Source organism: Polyergus mexicanus, unplaced genomic scaffold, assembly GCF_030449975.1.
Source record: "Polyergus mexicanus isolate NDT 795.1 unplaced genomic scaffold, iyPolMexi1.0 SCAF_3, whole genome shotgun sequence".
Taxonomy (NCBI): Eukaryota; Metazoa; Arthropoda; class Insecta; order Hymenoptera; family Formicidae; genus Polyergus; species Polyergus mexicanus.
The window spans coordinates 8,461,052-8,481,549 of NW_027223323.1; the positions used below are offsets into that span (position 1 = coordinate 8,461,052).

Below are 20,498 nucleotides of genomic sequence, written 5' to 3' on the forward strand. Positions count from 1 at the left end.
TTCCCTCTTGCCTCTCCTTTCTTCCATCTCATCTTCTCCCAATTCGTTCCCCCGATCTTCTTTACGCTCGATTTCTCTCTGTCCGCTTCAGTCATTCCTCGGCTCATTGCAGTTTCTTCCAACTCATATCTAGACATGCCTCGGTCTTTGTCATCTAGCAGTCTATCGGACCGTTTGAGTCTATCTTTCTGAAAAATCATGCGCCTTCACTTTTTCCCTCTTCCTTCTTCTCTTCGTTATAGCTGTTCTACTAGATCCATTAGATCTATTCCAGTTTCTTTCCAGTTATTTCTTCTCTTGATTTCTCTCAGATTCTTTTAATCTCTTCAATCTTTTTCTGGTATTTTAATTATTTTTTAATAGCTATTTTTTTTCTTTATCCTAGACTTTTCTAGTTCCTTAAAAAATTTACCAATGTTTTTTTTTTTTAGTATTTCCATCAAATAAATCAATTTTTATTTTTTCTTATTTTTCAATTTTTCCTGCATGATTTCGATCTTTGAACTCTTTTAAAGTTTGTTACACTCTTGTTCGATCTCTTATAATTTTATATATATGTATAAGTGACTTTTCAGAGTAAATTATTCTAAAATATCCTGTACAGTCGCTTTAATTTATTGTACGCTTATTTATATCTGACGCACAATTTATCATCGACCCATACATTTATCCGCGGTCGCGCGTCTTATCAAATCGAAATGGGCTAATGAAATTGGGCGAGCGAGCTTCGCGACGTCCTTAATTTCCGGCCCGGGGTAGCGCGCGGCGGCGAAACAAGCGGAAACAAGACGCTGTATTTATGTTGAAACTTATATATGAACCCTCAACTTAAGTACCTGCGAGAGATACACACGCGCCGAGAAACGGCGTCTCCTGGCGCGAGGAGTCGCGCGTTGCGGCTCTTCCGATCGAAGTATTTCTTCAGTGGGAACTTCCTTCGCGCTTTGCTGGCAAGTTTCCGGAACGACGTAGAAATTATTAACAAACATTGCGGATGGCGAAACACTAAAATAGAATCTGCGCTTACGCTCTCCAATATCTTACTGAATTTATTACTAAGGGAGAGGCTAATTTATCCGTACATTAAGTAAATCACGCAAAAGGATAGAGCTAAAGATTGATAACAATATCGATGGTTGATGAAACGCAATTATATCAAGCACAAATATTAGACGGAGAGCTACAAGAGATTTGTTTTAGTGGTATATAATTCTTTAATTTTTCGCGTTAATTAAATAGTTAAGAGTAACTTGGAAGAAAATGTGGAAAAAAAATATGTCAAAGTTTAAATATTTTTGTTTATTTCTCTGATGTATATACACATTTCCATTAATCGTAAATTCATAAGTTCTTCTGGGCATATCTGAAATCTAGCATCTGAAAACACTGCTTTTTTTTTTATGCACTCTCGCGCCCATTCAACCTACATGAAAGCTGCAAGCTCGGCGAAGTCCTCAATTCTATCTCTCCTCATCTATTCATGAGACGATTTCGTGGGGTGGCATTCTTTCAGCGAATTTCGCTTTGGCAGTCCCCCTCTTGCACCCCATATTCTTATATGGTTTGAAACTTACCTTAATAGTCATCTTTCTTGTTATCCGAAAATTTATCATCGGGACATTTTTTTTTAAATGCCCATTTATTCCATTTCCTATTTCGCATTCACCTCTCTTTGCCTGCGAATTGCTCTTTTATTTTGCGAGTTTCGTCAATATATTTGCCAAAGTTTCGCGATCATTTATTCGCGGTAATCGAGCGCATTTTCACGTTGCGGTTGTCAAATCTTGGACCGTGAATAATACCTTAATCGTATTTTCTGCGCAATTTATTTGGAATTAGCGTCGTGCCGGATTAAAAAAAAAAATGCACGAATTTTTCCCGGGAAAAAATTAACTAACACGGCACGTGCGTTCGAGGCAAGCGACGACAAGGCGTCTAAGAAGGGGGGCGGTTTGCCATTAATTACCCTTGATGCACGCGATATCGATTCCCTTCTCTCTTTCACCTCCCCGATACTGCACTTCGCCTAAATGAATGCAGGCGAGGGATGCAGCTGCTACCGCGTCGCGAGAAAAATGTGGCGTCGCGGAAATTCCCGGAATTTTCCTTTTTTATTCGCGCGAGTATAAATCATCTTGCGTTCAAGCCGTGCGCGTACGTATATTTGCCGAAATACGTATATTTCCCTACTTATCGTATAACTGTAAAAATTTGCTAATTTATTGCTAATAATGTAATTAAAAAATAATTTATAATTTTAAATTATATATATTTTATTATAATATTATATTATATATTATATTATTATAATATTAAATCTTAAATCTCTTTTGAGCTGGTAAAATGAATGTAGCAGACAGAGCTCCAAAAAATTTTTTATTACAGCAACTCCGGTTCCACGCACAAAACGCAGTAACGACATGAGTAACGTCATTCGTCTCTTCTGTTTTTTTTAGGCAACCATCACCGAGTTCCGGGACAACCGGCACTTCGACGGTATCATCGACGACCGGCGAGGTCGACGCGACGCAGAGTATCGGGATGTACCCGGTGGGCGTCGCGGCCTCCTCTACCGCGACGACGGTGACATCGGTGACGACGACGTCGGCGACCGTGCCGTCGTCGGCCACCTCCGGCGTCTCTATCGCTACCGGAAGCGTCAGTGGCATCGCTAGGAGCGTCTCCGCGCCGAGCGCACCACCTCGGCCGGTGGTCCAGGTCAGCAGCTCCTCGGTGAGCGCCTCGGCGGCCCAACGGCCGAGACTTAGAAGGAATCAAAGCCGTACCGAGGCTATACGAAAGTGAGTAATTTTCTAGTATTATTGGAGAACATTAATCACTGATGATAAGAGATGATAGATCGTCGCTCCTTAAATCCGATCAGACGCCTGTAACGTTGTCGAATTTTGCAGTTATATTAAACGCGAGACAGCGCAATTCTTCGGAGTCGACGAGGAATCGGAGACTCTGGAGAAGCAGAGATGGCTGGACCGACGGCGACGCATGGCGTCGAGGAAGTACGGCGCGCTGCTACCGGAACACAAGCCCCCGGATCCGGACATCACCAGGGACGTACCGGACACAACCGAGACACCGGAAGTAAGTGCATTATATCATGAGAGAATATACGTTCTAACGCGATTGTGATCATATTAACGATAACGTGATTATCCCATGATAATCGACAAGTTGATAGCGGGATAAGTCAATAGGTATTATGTTGGAAGAGTTAACTCAATTCAATTTTTGACAATGACTATGTAGTTTGTGACGAAGTTAAGAATATTTAAGACGAAAGTTAACATGTAAGAATTAATGACTGTCGCAAATAATTTGACGAGGATATAATCAGAGAAAATAACAATAATATTACTGGAACAATTTTTATTGGCGAGAAAAAATTCGGGACTTTGAGGAATTGCAGAAAGAAAAAAAAACACATTTTTAAAAATATTTACAGAGTGTCACTCTCAGACGATGGCAGCAACCGGTACGGAGGAAAGATTCTGTAGCAAGGATGACGCTGTCGGGTCTTCATTACATCGTCGAGGTGAGTCATTGATCCACTTCGAGTTTTAATTATGTCAAAATCTATTTCGATAATCTTTTTTCTGATATATGTCTTGTAAATTTTTTGTTTGATATTTTGTTTATTTGATAATATTTTTTGCGTCAGGATCGTCGAAAGGGCTCGTTAAATTCGTAAATGAATTTTTACTAAGATCACGAGACGAATCGATGCGACGTAATTAGACGGTCGAGTGTAAACCACCTTTTTGCTGAATTACGTTACATTAACTTTAAAGTTTAGATTAGCCAAAGTAGAGAGTAATTCCGGTCATAAAAGTGGAGCGACCCGTGCGCCCGTCGCCCCATTACGTAACTTTGGTTTTAGTTTACGCCAGAAGGGCTTATTTCCGGCCATGCAAACTTTGCACTCAACGAGCTAAGACAAAATTTTACCTTTGAATTATTCAAGTATTTTACAAGCCGCGATTATATTTTAAAGATATTATGTTGCATGGATCATATCGAAGATATATAATTGAACGCAGCGAAAAGACTTTGTAGTCGATTTTTAAATGGATTCATCTCTTAACAGTTGTTTTACTTTTAAAAGGCAGAGAAAATATTAATTTTAGATTGAAAAATCTAATATGGGCAAAACAGATTTTGCAAATTGAATTTTTGTTTAAATCTTGGATTATAAAATTTCGACAATGTTTCGTCGATTATCCTGAAATACGTTCAGATTCGTATTTTTTTCGGCGTTTCGATTGGCCACGGTTGAATATATCGAGTGGGTGTTACATATATGTATTTACGCATTGCGCAATGCATTCTTCCTGTGCTGCAAACACGCGGGGCTGGCCATATTTCAAAACTTACCACTTAACTTGAACTAGCCGGACAACGCCTGGAGCATGTACCGCGCTGGAGGAAAGTGTGTTTCTCTTTTATATACAACCGTGAACCATTAAAATATTTCACGCGCGACCCAGAAAGCATCGTGTCGCAGTTTGAAAGTTGTTTGAAATCGAATGGAAAATATTCACGGCCATTCGTAATTATATTACGCAATCAAATATTCTGCTCCAAGTATATGTAAAAGTTTTATAACTTCTGAATGATTTTTCAAAAGATGCTATATATCACCGGATGTTTATTATTCGTTAACAAAATAATATTTAATTTATATATGTTATTTCTTTAAAAAATTATTTTATATAAGTTGCAATTTTTTACAGCTTTAATTATTTTATAGCTAATTGTTTCGATTCTACTCAGAATTCAACGGCACATAATAATATAGCTTGTACAATTTTTATATAAATATAATCGTTGAAATTTATAATTTCGAATTTTTATATTTTGTTTGAAACGTCTTTTTTCTTCGATTAGAGAGCCGAGTATGAAGATAAAATCCGAAAAAACGGTTAACAAATTAATTTTGCCGCTATTCGTTCCGCGCGATCGAATCACAATTTCGCGATTCGCGCGATTTCTCACAATAATGAAAATTATTAAGCGGAAACGCGGACTGTGCTGTCTAAACTGTTTCGAGGGGCTCTTTTTAGCACAGATAAATCTGAAACGAAAGATCTGCACAAACAGACATTCGTGTTTTATCACACATTCGTTTATGACATTTGGAGACAAAATATATAGAGGGAGGAAGATTTTCCTTTTTAACATAATAAATATTTTCTATTAATTATATTTTTTTATAGTATTTTTTCTAACACAATATCTTTTGAAACTAGCTGTCAGTTACTGACATCGCAATTACTTTACTCTCTCTGCTTTTTGAGAAATTCCACATTATTGTCACCGTTGAAAAAATTTGTAACGCAAAAAATCCTATTTTACGATATATGCATAATAGTCGTGCAGAAGCAGTCAGTAAAGCCAGTTCGAAAAACGCAGCTGCCACGAACATAAATGCCCTTTCGCGTTCCATTCCTTCTCTAATTAATGTAATATCGATTTTACTTAATAATGAAGTTTATTAGACTCTCGTGTTAACAGATGTTACTGCTGTTTTCTTATTACACGCGCCGCGCGCGCGCTCGTACGATGTAGATTTTAATAAAAATTCATGTGTAAAACGCGTGCACCGGCCGCCATTAATTACGTCTCTTGAGAGGAACGCATAAAGGGCGAGTTACGAGGGTAATCTACTCCCTTCGTTACACACCGCCCTAAGATTTAAAACACTTCGTTACGCGCGTGACACGCTTGCCTCTCCGTCTCTTCTATTTCATTTTCTTTTTTAATTTTACGGAAACGACGAGTCGCGCGCATTATTACGTTTATGCGAAAGATAAATAAAGGGAAATCTTTTTTTTTTTTTTCTTTCCTAAGAGAAAGAGATTTACCTCATTTTTGATTCTCGAGTTAATTGTTTGAACAAAATTATATTGTATTTTCTTAAATAATTGATACATATGTACGTAGAAATTTCTGTCTCTCTTTCATTCATATTTCTGATTACATGCTCTATTAAATTTTAGCATGTCTTTGTAGGTCCCAGTGGAATCGCAAGACTCGATATAAGAGCTGTATATAAACCATTTGAAAGTTGTTTTACTACGCGATGCATCTGTAGTTGTTAATGCCGGATTATGCTGATCTGCGTTTAATTACACGCTCGTGAAATGATGGATTTCCCAGTAAATACTCATTACGTGTTTACTCATCATCGTTGATCGATATTAATAATTGGCCAATAATGTTATTCAATAATAACTTTGATACGAATTATTAAACTCTCGCATTATTGATAATCGAATTTTTGCAAATCAATTTCTTTATAGATGTTTTTTTTTGTACTCTTTCAACGACAGGACAATCGTAATCGTCCCATTTTTCCGGGGAATATAATATAATTTAATTTTATGAAGTAAAAGAATTTATTATTGGCTTTATAATTTAAGATATATAATTAATTGTTTCGTAAATTGTTACTAGAAAAAAAAAAATTAAAAATGCAAGTATAATATTCTTAATTATTAAAACTTGACGATTTTTTCGTAATTTTTTTTGCGATTAATAAAAAAACGGAGATAGAGTATACGAAATAATTAAAATTAAGATACCAATTTTTTTTTCGATGTATTTAGTGGAATATTAATATAAATATGTCACGAATATATGTTTTATATATCAGAGAATTCATATCAAATTATATATAAAATATTTAGCAGAGACGAAGATAACGAATCGAAACGAGGTGCATGTTTTCTTTTGTGATAATAGCGGGCTCGTTAAAGTAGAAAAATTCCATAGAAGCGGATCTACGCCTCTATAAAATTGGACGGAATTTAATTTCGCGCACGGTTTGCGTGGAATTAACATTTATCCTGTTTATTGCTCCGTATCGAGCCCCCTTTCAATCGGATTTTATATCCTCGCGGTCGGTACGATTCTCGATCGTTAATCGTCGTCTCCCCAATTAAAGGGTGTATTTTAAAAAATGTGTGTCCTAAGATTTCTTTGGAGAAATAAAAAAGAAGTTCTATAAAATCTCTCTACATACATAAAATGAGCTCGGCGATAATTCGAAATATTTTGCCACGTTACACAACTTCGTTGATAAATCTTTTGCTTAATAAGAAAATATATTACACACACTAAAGTTTTACTCGTTCATTACGGGACACCGTATAAACAGCGCGAACTTGCACGAAGATGTCTCGTTAACCGAAGGCCGCAACATCCGAAGAAACAATATCGGTGCAAGTTGGCAGGCTAAACTGCCGCTTAACGTGGTTAGCTTACAAAGTTTCGCACAGGGATAGCGGGAAACGCTTGGTCAGGCACGAGGGGTGATCGGATGCCGTATGCCTGGCACCTACTACTTGCTGTTAGCAGTAGTAAATGCCAGCCAGTGGACGGCCGGTCGGGCCGCGCGTGGGCTGTGCTTTCGACAGTACCGACAGTTTATTAGCGGCATCGAAGTCGTAACTTTGGGGTGTGGCAGCGCAGTATTAGCCACGATATTTTAACGTCGATTTCTCTAACGTATATATTTTGATTTCTAATCCTTATCAGTATACGACCGTAAATCGCACCTCTGTCTGCACCTCTTCCTCTGGCGAATCTTTCGATATTTTCTAGAAATTATAGATGATCGATAGCGATACGTGTATTATATTATATAATTCCGTTACGGACATTAAATCGATATTGAAAATTTGACATTTTTTGATGTAATAAAATTCTTTAACAAATATTTTTTTATGAAACGCAAAAAGGGATGGAATGCACGAATTTTTCAGTATAAATTTAAACGCAAGTATTTCGGGATAAAGTCCCTTCTGGTCTTGGGATTGTTGACGAATTATTTCTTCTCATTCGCGAGATATTTTATATTTTTGTAGGGACGATCGTCAAAAATTTTTAATTTTATATTTTCTAGTAAGTTTAGGACCTCGATGTTCTCTCAGCTTTTTTATTTAGTTTGTGTGTCATCATAATTTTCTCTTTTTACATGTACATCTTTATAAAGGCCTACGTAATATTAATTTAATATTAGAATCTTAGATTTACGCTCCAAACAATGTGGGATTTGACACTTGGTGCGAGAAGGAGAAGGAAACTCACAATTTCAATGCATATTTGTATCCGTGAATGCAAATATCATATAATGCCGTTAGATTGAAGCATGTCTGTCTGTTTGCCAGTCGTTGACGAGGCAGCGTCCCCGTGAGCGCTCGCAATCGCGTCTGGAATCGCGCAGCTTCCCGCCGAGTACGATCGCGTATCTATCGAGGACGGAGGGGGTGTCGTATCCTGACAGCGGCCTGGACGAGGAGCAGTCCTTCTTTGAGAGGCCCCCGCCGCCTCCGCCGCCCCTTCCGCCTCCTCCAGCGTCTCAACAATCGCAGCAAACATCGCAGATCGATCAGGCCCCCGGTGGATTGGTTAAGGACGAGGAGGTCGACGCCAAGATCGCGGATATCCTAGACGGCGCGCAGGATCGCGAGGGAATCACCTCCGAAAATTTGGTCGGGTAGGTTTCCCATAGGATTAGGAAGTTTTTATAGCGCATTATTAAGAAAACCGTAAACGTCATAGATTGAATTATATTTGGGGAAAAAATGAGTTAATTATAATTACAGAGTAAATTAAACGAGACTTATTAAATATTTCCTGTTCACAGATTCGTACAGCAAAAGGATGACAGGACGACGATCGACGGACAAGTTAGACGACCCCGTTCGATTACGAGGGACCACTATATTTCCAGGTGAAAGCTCATTTCATTAATTTTTAGTTAGGTTTTCTAAAGGATTAAATATCGCAATCTTTTTAAAATATTATACTAATTTCTCTCAAATTAATTATTATCGTTAAAAAATTAAACTATCGCAAAAAAATACTAAATTTAAAAATATATGATGTTATATTTTTATTATGTTTAGAAAGCAAAATTCTCGAGTAGTATCTTTTTTAATAAATCGAAGATATAAATCTCTCTCTCGTCAAAGACGTTCCGTAGAAGAAATAAGGACAATTAAATGAAAAATAAGTTTTCATACTTAAAACAATATAATTTATAAGATTTCTTCCGTTTTTAATGACGATTAATCGAAAAAATGTCGACGTTTGGACAAGAGTTTGCCGAGATCGCGAAATCTACTTGTTCGAGTAAAAGCAATTTGCAAAATAGATTTGTCGTTGTCCTCCGACAAACTTGCAAGCGTGTATAACGAGAATGAGATTACAGAAAGACAAGTTGGAGCAGGTCGAAGTACGACGCGCCTCCGGAGGGTACGAGGTTGCCGCAGGAGGAGGGGGTGACTCTCCGCAGGGAGATAGCCGGGGCCACGAGGATCTCCCGCAGCACGATCGATCGTGTCTTCGACAACAGCAATCGGCGGAGATACGGAATGGGCATTGTCGGTCGTTTCTTTGGGTATGCTTCATACTTCAATCTTTATAAGATTTCAGTCAAAAGTCGATTTAATTGATTAAGTTGATTAATTAAATTAATTATTGCGAGAGTAACATTATTTTAATTAGAAAACAATTGATTGACTGGGAGTTAAAAAGCAAAAGTTTAAAAGTAAATTTGTATATTTTATAAGTTATATTTCAAATAGAGAATTTTACATATCTAAATCATAAATCTTGCTAATTATCGAGCTGTATGCAATCTTCGCTTCGAACACTTTATACAATGCACAACACTTTATGCTATTTTATTATATTTTTAAAAGGATATTATATTTTTCACGAATTGATATTTTATGTATATAATAATATCATAATAACTTTGTATATGTTTATGATAATTTTCTATCAGAAACAGGTTTCCCCGAATATCGAGATTATAGTAGTTACATCGTGAAGAAGACAAAGTGGATCATTTAAAGTTTTTTTTCTTATCCAGACGATCTTTTCGGAAAAGCGTCGCGCACAAGCCGGACGTAAAGAAGCAGTTGGACGACTTCGAGGATCATCGACCATATTTCACGTACTGGATCACCACTGTGCAAGTATTGATTCTGATAATATCGCTGGCGTGTTACGGATTTGGTCCTGTTGGAATGGATCTCAATCATCGATCAGGAATGGTGAGCAAATAAAAAATTACTATCCATTGACTTTAGTTATTTTTATTCGATCCTTGTTATCATTTTTTAAAAATTATTTTAGTTAAAATTTTCGGAAAATTAATCTTGTTGAGAATAGATATAAAAATTTCTCTTGCGCAACAAGATGAAATTGTTTCTTTATCTACGTTGAATCAAAGTAAGTCATGCTACTTACATATTAAAAAATGGATATGATTTCTTTAAACACGATGGAGCGCATGACGCAAAAACAGAAACTACAACAAAGATTATTATTTCTATTAATAAAAAATTTTAGAGTTTCTTGAGGTATGCATTACTGTAGATCTGTAGAATATTCCAAGCTGTAGAGACACTTGATTAAGTTGTTTCTGAGCATTTGATTAAAAGTGGATTGTAAGGATGATTAGGAATTTTGTAAATAAATGTTGAAAAGCGATTGAAAAATGATTGATTTATCCAGGTTCTCGTGACGAGTTTATCGTTGCAACAAGTCGACTATAAAGAACCCGCAAACTTCTGGCTGGGCCCTAGGGCCGCGGATCTGATTCATCTTGGTGCCAAGTTCGCGCCGTGTATGCGTCGGGATATCAAGATTTTAAAGGAGATTGACGTCGGGCGGGAAAGAGAACGGGATACCGCTTGCTGCATCAGGAATGACGATTCCGGCTGCGTTCAATCCAGCAAAGCGGATTGCTCTGTGAGTTTCTTGATTTTTAAGACTTGTATAACATCATATCCTTATTAGCTCTTCATGGTCGTGTTCATGTTAATATAATTCTCTTCCATGCACGCCAACAGATTCGGGGATTGAGATCCACTGTTACGGTAAATCATGTAATCTTTATTTCGATTTTTTGGCCTGAAAAAAGCATTTAAATGAAATTAAAGGAAGTAAACACGCTGTTTTTCTTTGCTTATTATAATTATTGATAGTCAGTTTTATAATGATAAGAAAGAACTTAATTAAAAAAAAAATATATATATATATATATATATATAACTTTGAATGTAATAAAAAGAAAGTAAATGTTTATACAAATACAAATATTTTATTTGTCACTTTTGTAATGTACTTTTGCAAACAAATATGCAAAGCCTTCTTGTTAATTCGTGCATGTTTTAATCCGGGAAATTGGCATATATTTACTAGTATAGATACTTTAAAGTTTCAAGAATCTTCTATAATTGATAACGAGGGTAAATCGTGACCATGTTAAATTTCGCAGAATACAATCTCGACTTGGAAGAAGTGGGGACCGGGGGAGAGTGGACCCGGCGGCCGTATTAGTGGATCTGTTTGCGGACTAGATCCAAAATTTTGCGATGCCCCGGCAAGCATCGCCCCTTACGAGTGGCCGGATGACATTACCAAATGGCCGATTTGCCGGAAAACCAATTCCTTTAATCATCGTTTCAGGTTAATATTTTTACATTATTTATCGTGTTTATTATCAAAAGTAATAGAATACCATCAAGAGAGATAGGTCGTTTACAAAAAGTAAAGAAACGGTAAGGATTAACGGAAAAATTCTTGATAGTAAAAACGGGAGTCAGCGGGGCAATGGCAACTTTCCCATCGGTCGTTACAAGGATAAGATGGCGGAACACATGGTTTGCGAGATAATCGGTCATCCTTGTTGCATCGGGATTCACGGGAGTTGTCGGATCACCACGAAGGAGTACTGCGATTTTGTGCACGGTTACTTTCACGAGGAGGCGTCGCTTTGCTCACAGGTGGAGTGTTTGCACGACGTCTGCGGAATGATACCGTTTCTGCATCCAGAATGGCCAGACCAGTTCTACAGACTCTTCACCACTATGTTCCTTCATGCCGGGTAATAAAAATTAAAAAATCAACCACAAATAAAGAACCGATTTACATATATTTATCCCGATATTTATCTCAAAAAAGCAAACTTGGTTTTACATTTATCTTAACGAATTCAGTCTCAATCGTATATAAATTTTGCAGAGAACCGATTTATTTATTCTGTTAAGTTATAACCTAAAGAAAAAAATTTATACTAATTTATTTGTTCTAATAAATTGATTCTGATAGATGCGGAATCGATTTATTTGTCATGATAAATTTATTTCGATAAATTCGAGAAACAGTTTACTCGTCTTCATCAAAGTAAAGCCGTCTGAAAAATTTATCTTGATAAATTAATTCTAAGAAAATAAAATTTATTTATTCTATTGATTTAATATTGCAGAATCGTCCATTTGGTAATTACATTACTGATCCAGTATTTTCTGATGAGAGACTTGGAAAAACTGACAGGATCTTTGCGCATTGCTTTAATCTATTTTATTGGTGCTCTTGCTGGAAATTTGGCCAGCGCAATCTTTGTCCCTTATAGAGCAGAAGTAAGTTTTTAATATAATGTTAATAATTTTTCTTTTTTGTTAAAAAAAAACATTGTTCGATATTTATATAGTCTAATTTTTGAAACATCTGACACAATTAATATTTTCCATTTATCAAAGTAATTCGATATAATTAATTAAATAATTAATTAATTTATAAAATAAACTAAAATTTGTTATATATTTTTTTTCATATGTTGGACTGATTTTATAGACAATTGCTTGTTTAAAACGTTAATTAATTTGAATTATTGCTATAAAAATTTATCTTTTTTTAAATTCTCTTGATTCACTTTTCAATGCATGCTGGTGAAAGCAAGATTTTGTTGATTTACTCTTCGGATTTTTGTTTATCAATAATGATGTTTGTTTACAGGTCGGTCCAGCTGGCGCGCATTTCGCATTGCTGGCCACTCTGATGGTCGAAGTATTGCATTGCTGGCCGATGCTGAAGCATCCACGTCGTGCGCTGTCTAAGCTGATTCTGATCCTAGTGGGATTGTTGGCGTTGGGTATACTACCGTGGGTGGACAACTATGCGCATCTGTTCGGCTTCATCTTCGGCTTCTTGGCGGCCTACGCGCTGATGCCGTTTATTTCGTTTGGCCATTACGATCGTAGACGGAAGATACTGCTTATCTGGGTATGCCTGATCCTGATTGTGGGCTTGTTCGCCCTGTTGCTCGCCCTCTTCTACAACGTGCCAGTATATGAGTGCGAAATGTGTAAATTGTTCAATTGTGTGCCATTTACCCGCGACTTTTGCGCGTCTCAGAACATCAATTTCAAACGAGAGGAGCAAGTATGACACATGGGGCCGCGGTTCATAGTCGAGCGCGAAATTGTTCCGTTCGGCCCCTGTCTTTACGCTTCTCATCATCGCGCACATCATTACAATGCACCGTCATTCACCGCGCTGATTTTGGCGATTCTCCTCCTCGAATCCCGAAGCCATAAAATCAGTTGAAGCTGATCCAACGACTTTTTCGTTTTATGTATAATCAAAGTTTGAAATCTTTAAAATCATCAAAAGCCCGTAAATATACGAAACAGAAGAAAGTTCTCAGAAAAAATTAGAAAATTTGTATCTTTGGGAAAACTGAAAAGAAGATAGAAGAGCAAATTCTGCGATTTTTGCGAAAGCTAAATGTAAAATTGACGAATATCTTGAAATTCTGAAGAAATTGGAAGAGGATCAATAAATATTCTCCTTTGTTAACTGGAGGAAAGATCAAAAGAAGAAAATCTTTCAAAAATTTTATATCTTTAAAAAATATTGAAACAAAAATGAATCTTAAATTTTTAAAAAAGTTAGAGGAAATCTTCGAAGGAGACCGAAGAAAGTCTTTGGATAAAGACTATAATATTGAAAGAAGATCGATAAATGTTTTTTTTTTTTTTTTTTTTTTTTTTTTTTTTTTTTTTTTTAATTTTTAACCAAAGAAAAATTTACAAGTAGGAGATTTTGGCTTTCTAACAAGTTAAAGTATCGGAAGAATAATTTTTTACCTTTTTTCGATAAAACTGAAAGAAAAATCCAAACGAAACATCTCTTTGGCCTCCAGTCAATATTTGATGATCCGGATTTTCAAGCTTTGAAGTATGTGAAAGGTTAGTGTTGCAATATTGCGAAAATGCGAACTTTGGAAATAATCCGGTTATTTAATAATTGCGCTTCCACGATGAAACAAATCGGATCACTGAGCTTTTGAAATTTCAAGAATAAAATCTTTTATCAACAAAGTTTTGGCGTTTCCCGAACTTTGAAGATTAACGATCATTTTTGGATCGTCTGTGAGAGTGATATCATGGTGCATTCGGGGGACATGGGGGGTTTGATAGTGCCTGGATCGAGCGGGTGAAGGTGATGAAACCCGACCGACATTTTCGCTACTGCCAACGAACGTCAGAGAGGAACTCGTGTTCGTCGACACACGACGATGCCTTAACATTATTAAGTCCCAACGTAGTGATTGGCTCCCAACGTGAGTTGGTTGAGGCCCAGCTGGCCTTGAGGGAGCCCAGGACTCTGAATCGCCGACGGAGTGTGTGTGTATATATACATGGATCTCTTGAATGACCCGTTGATGATGACGGATGGGATGCTTCGTGGATCATTTGGGATTTCGCAAAGTTTGACATGGTAGCATCCATCTCCTCAAGGTTTGTGTTAATAAAAGAAAGGAAGAGAAGAAAGCCGCAGATGTAAATAGAATCGAGTCTTGTTACTGTTATAAGAACGACCTTAGTAAGTTAATTTTAGGGAGAACTTTGAAAGTGCACACGTCTTTCGTCTCTGCACAATATAGTCCCCCGCACCTCCGACATCCGGAACTATTGTCTGTGATGGCTTTTGACCTTGGAGATATTTTTCGTAGCACCGCGACGGCCGCGAGCCTTCCTGCAGGGACGATCGGTCGATGTTCACCAACTGGATACCAATCAATAGCTCGCTGCAAACAAGATTTCTCTTTCGATTTTATGATCAAACTTGATATATTTATAGAAACAGGAAAAAACTTATGGGATACATATTTTTCTTCTCTAGTCGAGAAAAGTATGTATTCCTTAATTTTGCTTTTTCCATTATATTGTGTAATAATATTAGTTGCAGTAACACATTACAAATTACGATATTAATAATTTTATGCAATTGATGACAATTTTACGTGATATTTTAATAATATCGTTTTAAACAAAACTGGAATTTACATTACATTTTGATAATGTCAAATTTCTCTTTCTCATGAAATTGTAATATAAAATGTAGTACAAAATATGGAATGTCTGCAATGTCGTGGAAAATAATAGTGAGATGTCTGATTGGTATCCAGAGGATATGCACCTTATCGAGAATAGAAGAGAAGGGATAGTCCGAAGCAGAGGAGGCGGAAGGAAAGTGTTAACGATTTAAGGTTAACGATTTAAGAAACGAATCAATTTTTTATAATGGTATGAGAGAGTGAGAGAAAGGGAAAGAGAGAAAGGAAGGCGCGAATATCAGAATTCTTAATCTATTTCAAAGTCTGTAAATACATATTTGCGATAATATGAAGGAGTAGTTAAGAGAGGCGGTGGAAAAAGCAGATACACGACAGATAATATGTGCACGAGACGATTTTAATGTGGGAAACCTATATTTCATAATAATAGGAAGCATTTTTTTCATATCTATGTAACATGAATAATTAAATTTTTTGTCGGAATTGATTTTATACAATTAATATTATTATTCTATTTTATACAATTTATTGCAATGATATATACATCTGTGCACATGTCATTTTGTTACAGAAACTTAATTTATTAATCTTGCAAATCCGTAAAATTATATTATGATTAAATCAAAATGAATAAAAATGCATTATTCGTTCAGTCAGGCAAAACAATTTTAAATAACGAGGAAACATATTGCAAGGAAATACAATTTTAAACAGAATATTTAGTATATAAAAAAATAAATATTCAGGTATAAAATAGATGAAGTATACTTGCGATTAAAATATTATTAATGAAACTGCACTATCGCACATATTTTCTTCATATATTTTCCTGTGTGTATATACGTATTTATTATTTTATTTTCAATATTTTTAATTATTTTAAATAATTTTTGCCGGTACAACATGGTACAATCGCTTTTTAGTTTTTTCAAAATAGTTCAACAGATTGAATAATATCTATAGCCATATTTCGTGATTTGCATACAAAAATTTAAACGAATATACCAACACATATATGCGAGATGCAAAGCAGCATGCAAGTAGCTTTACAGAAAATGCCAATTGCAAGCGTATCACACATACTGATTATAATTGACATAGCTCGCATTTAATCCAAACTGCATTTTGAAAACTTTGTGATATACGATCTGATGATCGCAAGAAGAGAGAAGAGAGAAGGGAGAATAGGAGAATACGTGAAAGAGAAAGAAGAAGGGAGCTCTGTGTGCGTGTGTGTTTGGAGTGATCCACCGCCCTATTATAAACTTTTTTTCGAATTATATATATATATATATATATATATATATATATATATATATATATATAAATATTAAACGTATACATACGCGAGTTAAGGCGAATCGTCGATGATGAGCAACGTATTGTTATTATTGTAAATGTGTCATATACAGATAATAGCATGCAACAAACACGATATACGCAAACAGTATACACGAACGTACGAACAATCGTATATACACATACATATATACACGACGGAGATAGATAAATTGAGAACTTTCGATAATTCCATACCGATCACGGCGAGGTGGAATATCTCGCCTTCTCTTGTGCAAGCGACAGAGAAAGAATGTGTGTATGTGTATGTATGTGTGTGTATGCGTGTGTGAGAGAGGGAAAGAGAGAGAAAGTGAATAAATGAGACAGACAGAAAGAGAAGAAGGGAAAAGAAAAGGCGTTTTCATCTCGGTTATGGTTGTTGTAGAAGCCAAAAATTGCGGGCGATTTGCGCGATCGAACATATTTTGCATAATTAATTTGATGTAGTTTATGGCTGTGTAACATGAAATTTTTGATGAAAGTCATTACATGGATTGTTTCAGGAATCGCCTACTGTCACTGACTTGAGCCATACTCTAAGAAGCCAAATTTAAAAAAATAGCAGCTCGTTAATGTTTTTGACAATATATATTGTCTATATTTTATAATAATATTTTTAAATAGTTTTAATAGATTTTTTGAATTACTGGCGAGTATAAAAAGTTTTTTTGTGAGAAGACGAATGAATTTTTTTTCTTTAACCAAACTTTGACTTGACTTGTGCTGTTTTCTATTCATTGATAAAAATAGCAATCATTAACATAGAGTTTGGTCTCTATAAATATATATATGTATATAAGTTTTTAATTCTTCTTCTTTAATTTTTTTATATCAAATATTTATAACATTGAAAAATAGCGCAGCTAAAAAATTTGTTGAAACGAATCTTTGTATATTTTTTATTGCAAATTTTAATTTACAGGTAAAGAATCTCATGCTTGTCACTAAAATTTACGTATTGCCCTATACTAAAAACATATACAAACATTATTTTATTATATGTATATAAACTTATATCGTAATATTTTTTTTACATATAGGTGTCAGAAGGAAATAGAATATTTATCTTCGTAATGCTCTTGATAAAATCTCCGATCGCGCGGTTGACTTGCCATTTTTTGCGATGCGGCGAACCACCGCCGCCGCGTGCGCGCGCGCGCGTTTCACCCTGTAAATAAACGTATGCGTCAAAAATGGACCAAGGATCTACATAGTGCAGCTCGTGCGTGTAAAATTGATCGGCAGATAGGATTGTAAGTAAAACTCTACGATGAATCTCGATTATTATAAAGAAAACCTCGTGAAACGTGGGCGAATTCAGGGGAAATTTCACGGAAATTCTCTTCTGCGAAATAATCTCCAATCTTCGAAATCAAGAATTAAATTAAATGGTCAAATTGACTTTACGAGCGAGGCGTTACAAGTTGACATTTTTCATTAATTTTTAAAATCATTTAACTTTTTGGTCTACGGGACAACGGCTGAACTACTGTCTGTTTAAGACAGATATTTTTGTATGATCTCTAGTGTCCTATATACACGTAATGGTCGTTCTGTCATCACTCTATTAACACAGTGACAGTGTGTTTCTGAATTTTGTTTCCATTTCTATCTGTAGATGTATTGTATATACGTGAGGTAATAACGTAAGCTACGTAAATTGAGAGATGTGAAATGAGAATTTTCGCAATTTTAAAATATTTACAAAATTTTAACAAGTTTCCAAAAGTTGCATCTTAAAAAGCAGTGACGAGTATAAATGTTTCATATTGCTTTCGCTTGTCTGTGATTTCGAAGATTAGCGATTCGATTTCGCATATAATGAATTTTTTAGTCGGTCTCTCGTCGTTTTTCTTAATTTACTTAATTTTTGCGGTGTAAATAAAACGAGCGCCGGCGCGGCGGCGCTGGCTTGTAATTAATTAATTAATTAGGCGCTCTCGCGTCTGTTTTATATAAATATTATACATATATGCATATATATATATGTATATTATATACGACTTAAGAACATTCCATCACGGCCGCGCGGTATTATTTTTCTGTATCCCTGTATCAATAAAAGCGCGATATAAGTATTAAGGACGGACTTTAAGGGAATATACGACTGTATTAAAATTAAAGATCGAGATAACTTATTATTATTATCATCACATTCGTCATTATCACGCCCATTATTATGATTGTCGTTGTTAATATCATTACGATGATTATCTCGCCTTCAGTTTTCACTATAGTCATCGGTGCCCTTCGATTATTATTAATAATCATAACTATACATTGTACTTGTCGCTGTTATATACATACACATATATAAATATATAAATATATAAATATATAAAAGAATATATATATACGAATGATATATATATATTAATTTAATAACAATAAAGAAAACGTGAAACACGTGATCTAGTTTGTATCACGGATCATTGATCCTTTCTTCAACCAATAATGCATTACCGTACACTGAATCGGGCCGATTATTAGCCGATTTACAGTACATTTTTCTTTTAATCCTTGTTTAATTTTATTTAAATGTGTGTGCTTTTATTCCATTTTTTAAAATCTCCTTACCTTTATTTAATTAGAAGCTAATATTTTCCAGAGCTTATTGTTCATCATTACCAAATTGACACAGTTTCATCGATTTTTTGTTTAATCGGTTCATTCGTAATAAGTACCCACGACAAGACCCATCGCGGCGAATTCCGGAGTCTCGATCACATGGGTCGAGTAAGTATCTCTCTGGACGTCCCATAATTTCCCAAAACCGATGTGCACGTCTTGCCCTAATTTTTGAACGATCGACATGACAATTACAACTTTGTATCTGAAAACAAGAAATTGAACTGTAAGAATTGCTAAGATAAGAAACAGATTCTTCGTTTCAGACATTTGCGTCATGATGTAATGATTAAACATTTATATATATATATATATATATTTATTTATTTAGGAAATGTAATCAAAGTATAATTACTAATTTCGCTTTCTAAACTTGATAAATTAATTCGAATTAATTCAATTTTATTTGAATGTTTTTGAATTATATATATCTCTGATTGAATTTATATATTAAAGAAGAGAAAGAAATTTGTAGATATTTAAGATGCATATTGATTAAGTGTAATTATCGTATCTATTTAATTGATTGATAGATTACCGATCGTAATACTTTCTGCAAATCCTGTCTCGCACTTCTGCTGACATTTTCTGACAGATTCGCATGCAAGTCTGAGGCTGATATTTCAAATCATTTAAATAATTCCGCATCACATCCATCAGTATTAGATCAACGGTTTCGTACTTGAAAGTTTTGTAAGGCTCAAAGCGGTAAGTATTTTGATATCTTGGAATCTGACAAATAATTTTTATAATTTTTCATATTAAGTATATCGCGTATGCATATATATAACATGTAATATCATAGCAATTAATGCAGTCTACGTTCATTTAAAAAAAAAAAAAATTGTGATTAATGTATCTTTCTTGCAATTTTATTACTCTTTTATAATTATTATTATCATTTAGGTAATTTATATAGATTTTCACAAATTGCTATATAAGATTTATCTTATGTACAAACATTATTTAATTCAATTTGTAATACCTTGAAGCCACCTTTGCCTATACGAAAGGATAAGCTACCCTTTTGTAACATCATAAGGGACACTGTACTAAGATAGGCTCTTGATTGAAGAGCTTTACCGACTATAGACCATCCTTTCATCATTGTGGGTCGTTGCACTGCAATTAAAAATATTTTCATGTTTTACGAATTGTTATCAATTATTATATTGGTGTTATTTCTTTTAATTGATTACTGTTATTACATCTTGTTTGTTTATCAAGAGAACTTTTTTCATCCATTTTTTCAGTCACTTTTTATTAATCAAGACTTATGCTTATATTTTTTCAGAATATTGCTCTTGTGTCTCTTGCATATTAAAGATTGAAAAAATTATTTTGGAGATTA

At 35.1% G+C, this 20,498-nt stretch overlaps 2 protein-coding genes across 7 annotated transcripts in view; one reads left to right on the top strand and one right to left on the bottom strand.

The window, feature by feature from the left end:
• Rho-5 (rhomboid-5) overlaps positions 1 to 16,509 on the top strand; it is a 72,873-nt gene extending 56,364 nt beyond the window's left edge. For 4 of the 6 annotated variants that reach the window (XM_070292802.1, XM_070292803.1, XM_070292801.1 and 1 more), the window contains 13 exons: positions 2,457 to 2,801; positions 2,913 to 3,099; positions 3,461 to 3,550; positions 8,187 to 8,515; positions 8,666 to 8,752; positions 9,233 to 9,421; positions 9,899 to 10,082; positions 10,546 to 10,782; positions 10,884 to 10,910; positions 11,312 to 11,502; positions 11,624 to 11,920; positions 12,302 to 12,455; positions 12,832 to 16,509. In XM_070292802.1, the coding sequence (XP_070148903.1) occupies positions 2,457 to 2,801; positions 2,913 to 3,099; positions 3,461 to 3,550; positions 8,187 to 8,515; positions 8,666 to 8,752; positions 9,233 to 9,421; positions 9,899 to 10,082; positions 10,546 to 10,782; positions 10,884 to 10,910; positions 11,312 to 11,502; positions 11,624 to 11,920; positions 12,302 to 12,455; positions 12,832 to 13,263 (2,749 nt within the window). In that variant the 3' untranslated portion in view covers positions 13,264 to 16,509. The remainder of the gene's footprint in view (positions 1 to 2,456; positions 2,802 to 2,912; positions 3,100 to 3,460; positions 3,551 to 8,186; positions 8,516 to 8,665; positions 8,753 to 9,232; positions 9,422 to 9,898; positions 10,083 to 10,545; positions 10,783 to 10,883; positions 10,911 to 11,311; positions 11,503 to 11,623; positions 11,921 to 12,301; positions 12,456 to 12,831) is intronic. The other 2 variants (XM_070292805.1, XM_070292806.1) reach the window with 2 other exon arrangements.
• A 947-nt stretch (positions 16,510 to 17,456) lies between these two features.
• Positions 17,457 to 20,392, bottom strand: LOC138944918 (dynein light chain Tctex-type 5-like). Its single transcript, XM_070315989.1, has 5 exons — positions 20,356 to 20,392; positions 20,133 to 20,269; positions 19,686 to 19,879; positions 19,097 to 19,352; positions 17,457 to 17,687 (listed from the first exon to the last, which is right to left on the bottom strand). The coding sequence occupies exons 1-4, from the start codon at positions 20,390 to 20,392 to the stop codon at positions 19,187 to 19,189; spliced, it is 534 nt and encodes a 177-aa protein (XP_070172090.1). The 3' UTR covers positions 17,457 to 17,687; positions 19,097 to 19,186.
• Between the last annotated feature and the right edge of the window lie 106 nt (positions 20,393 to 20,498).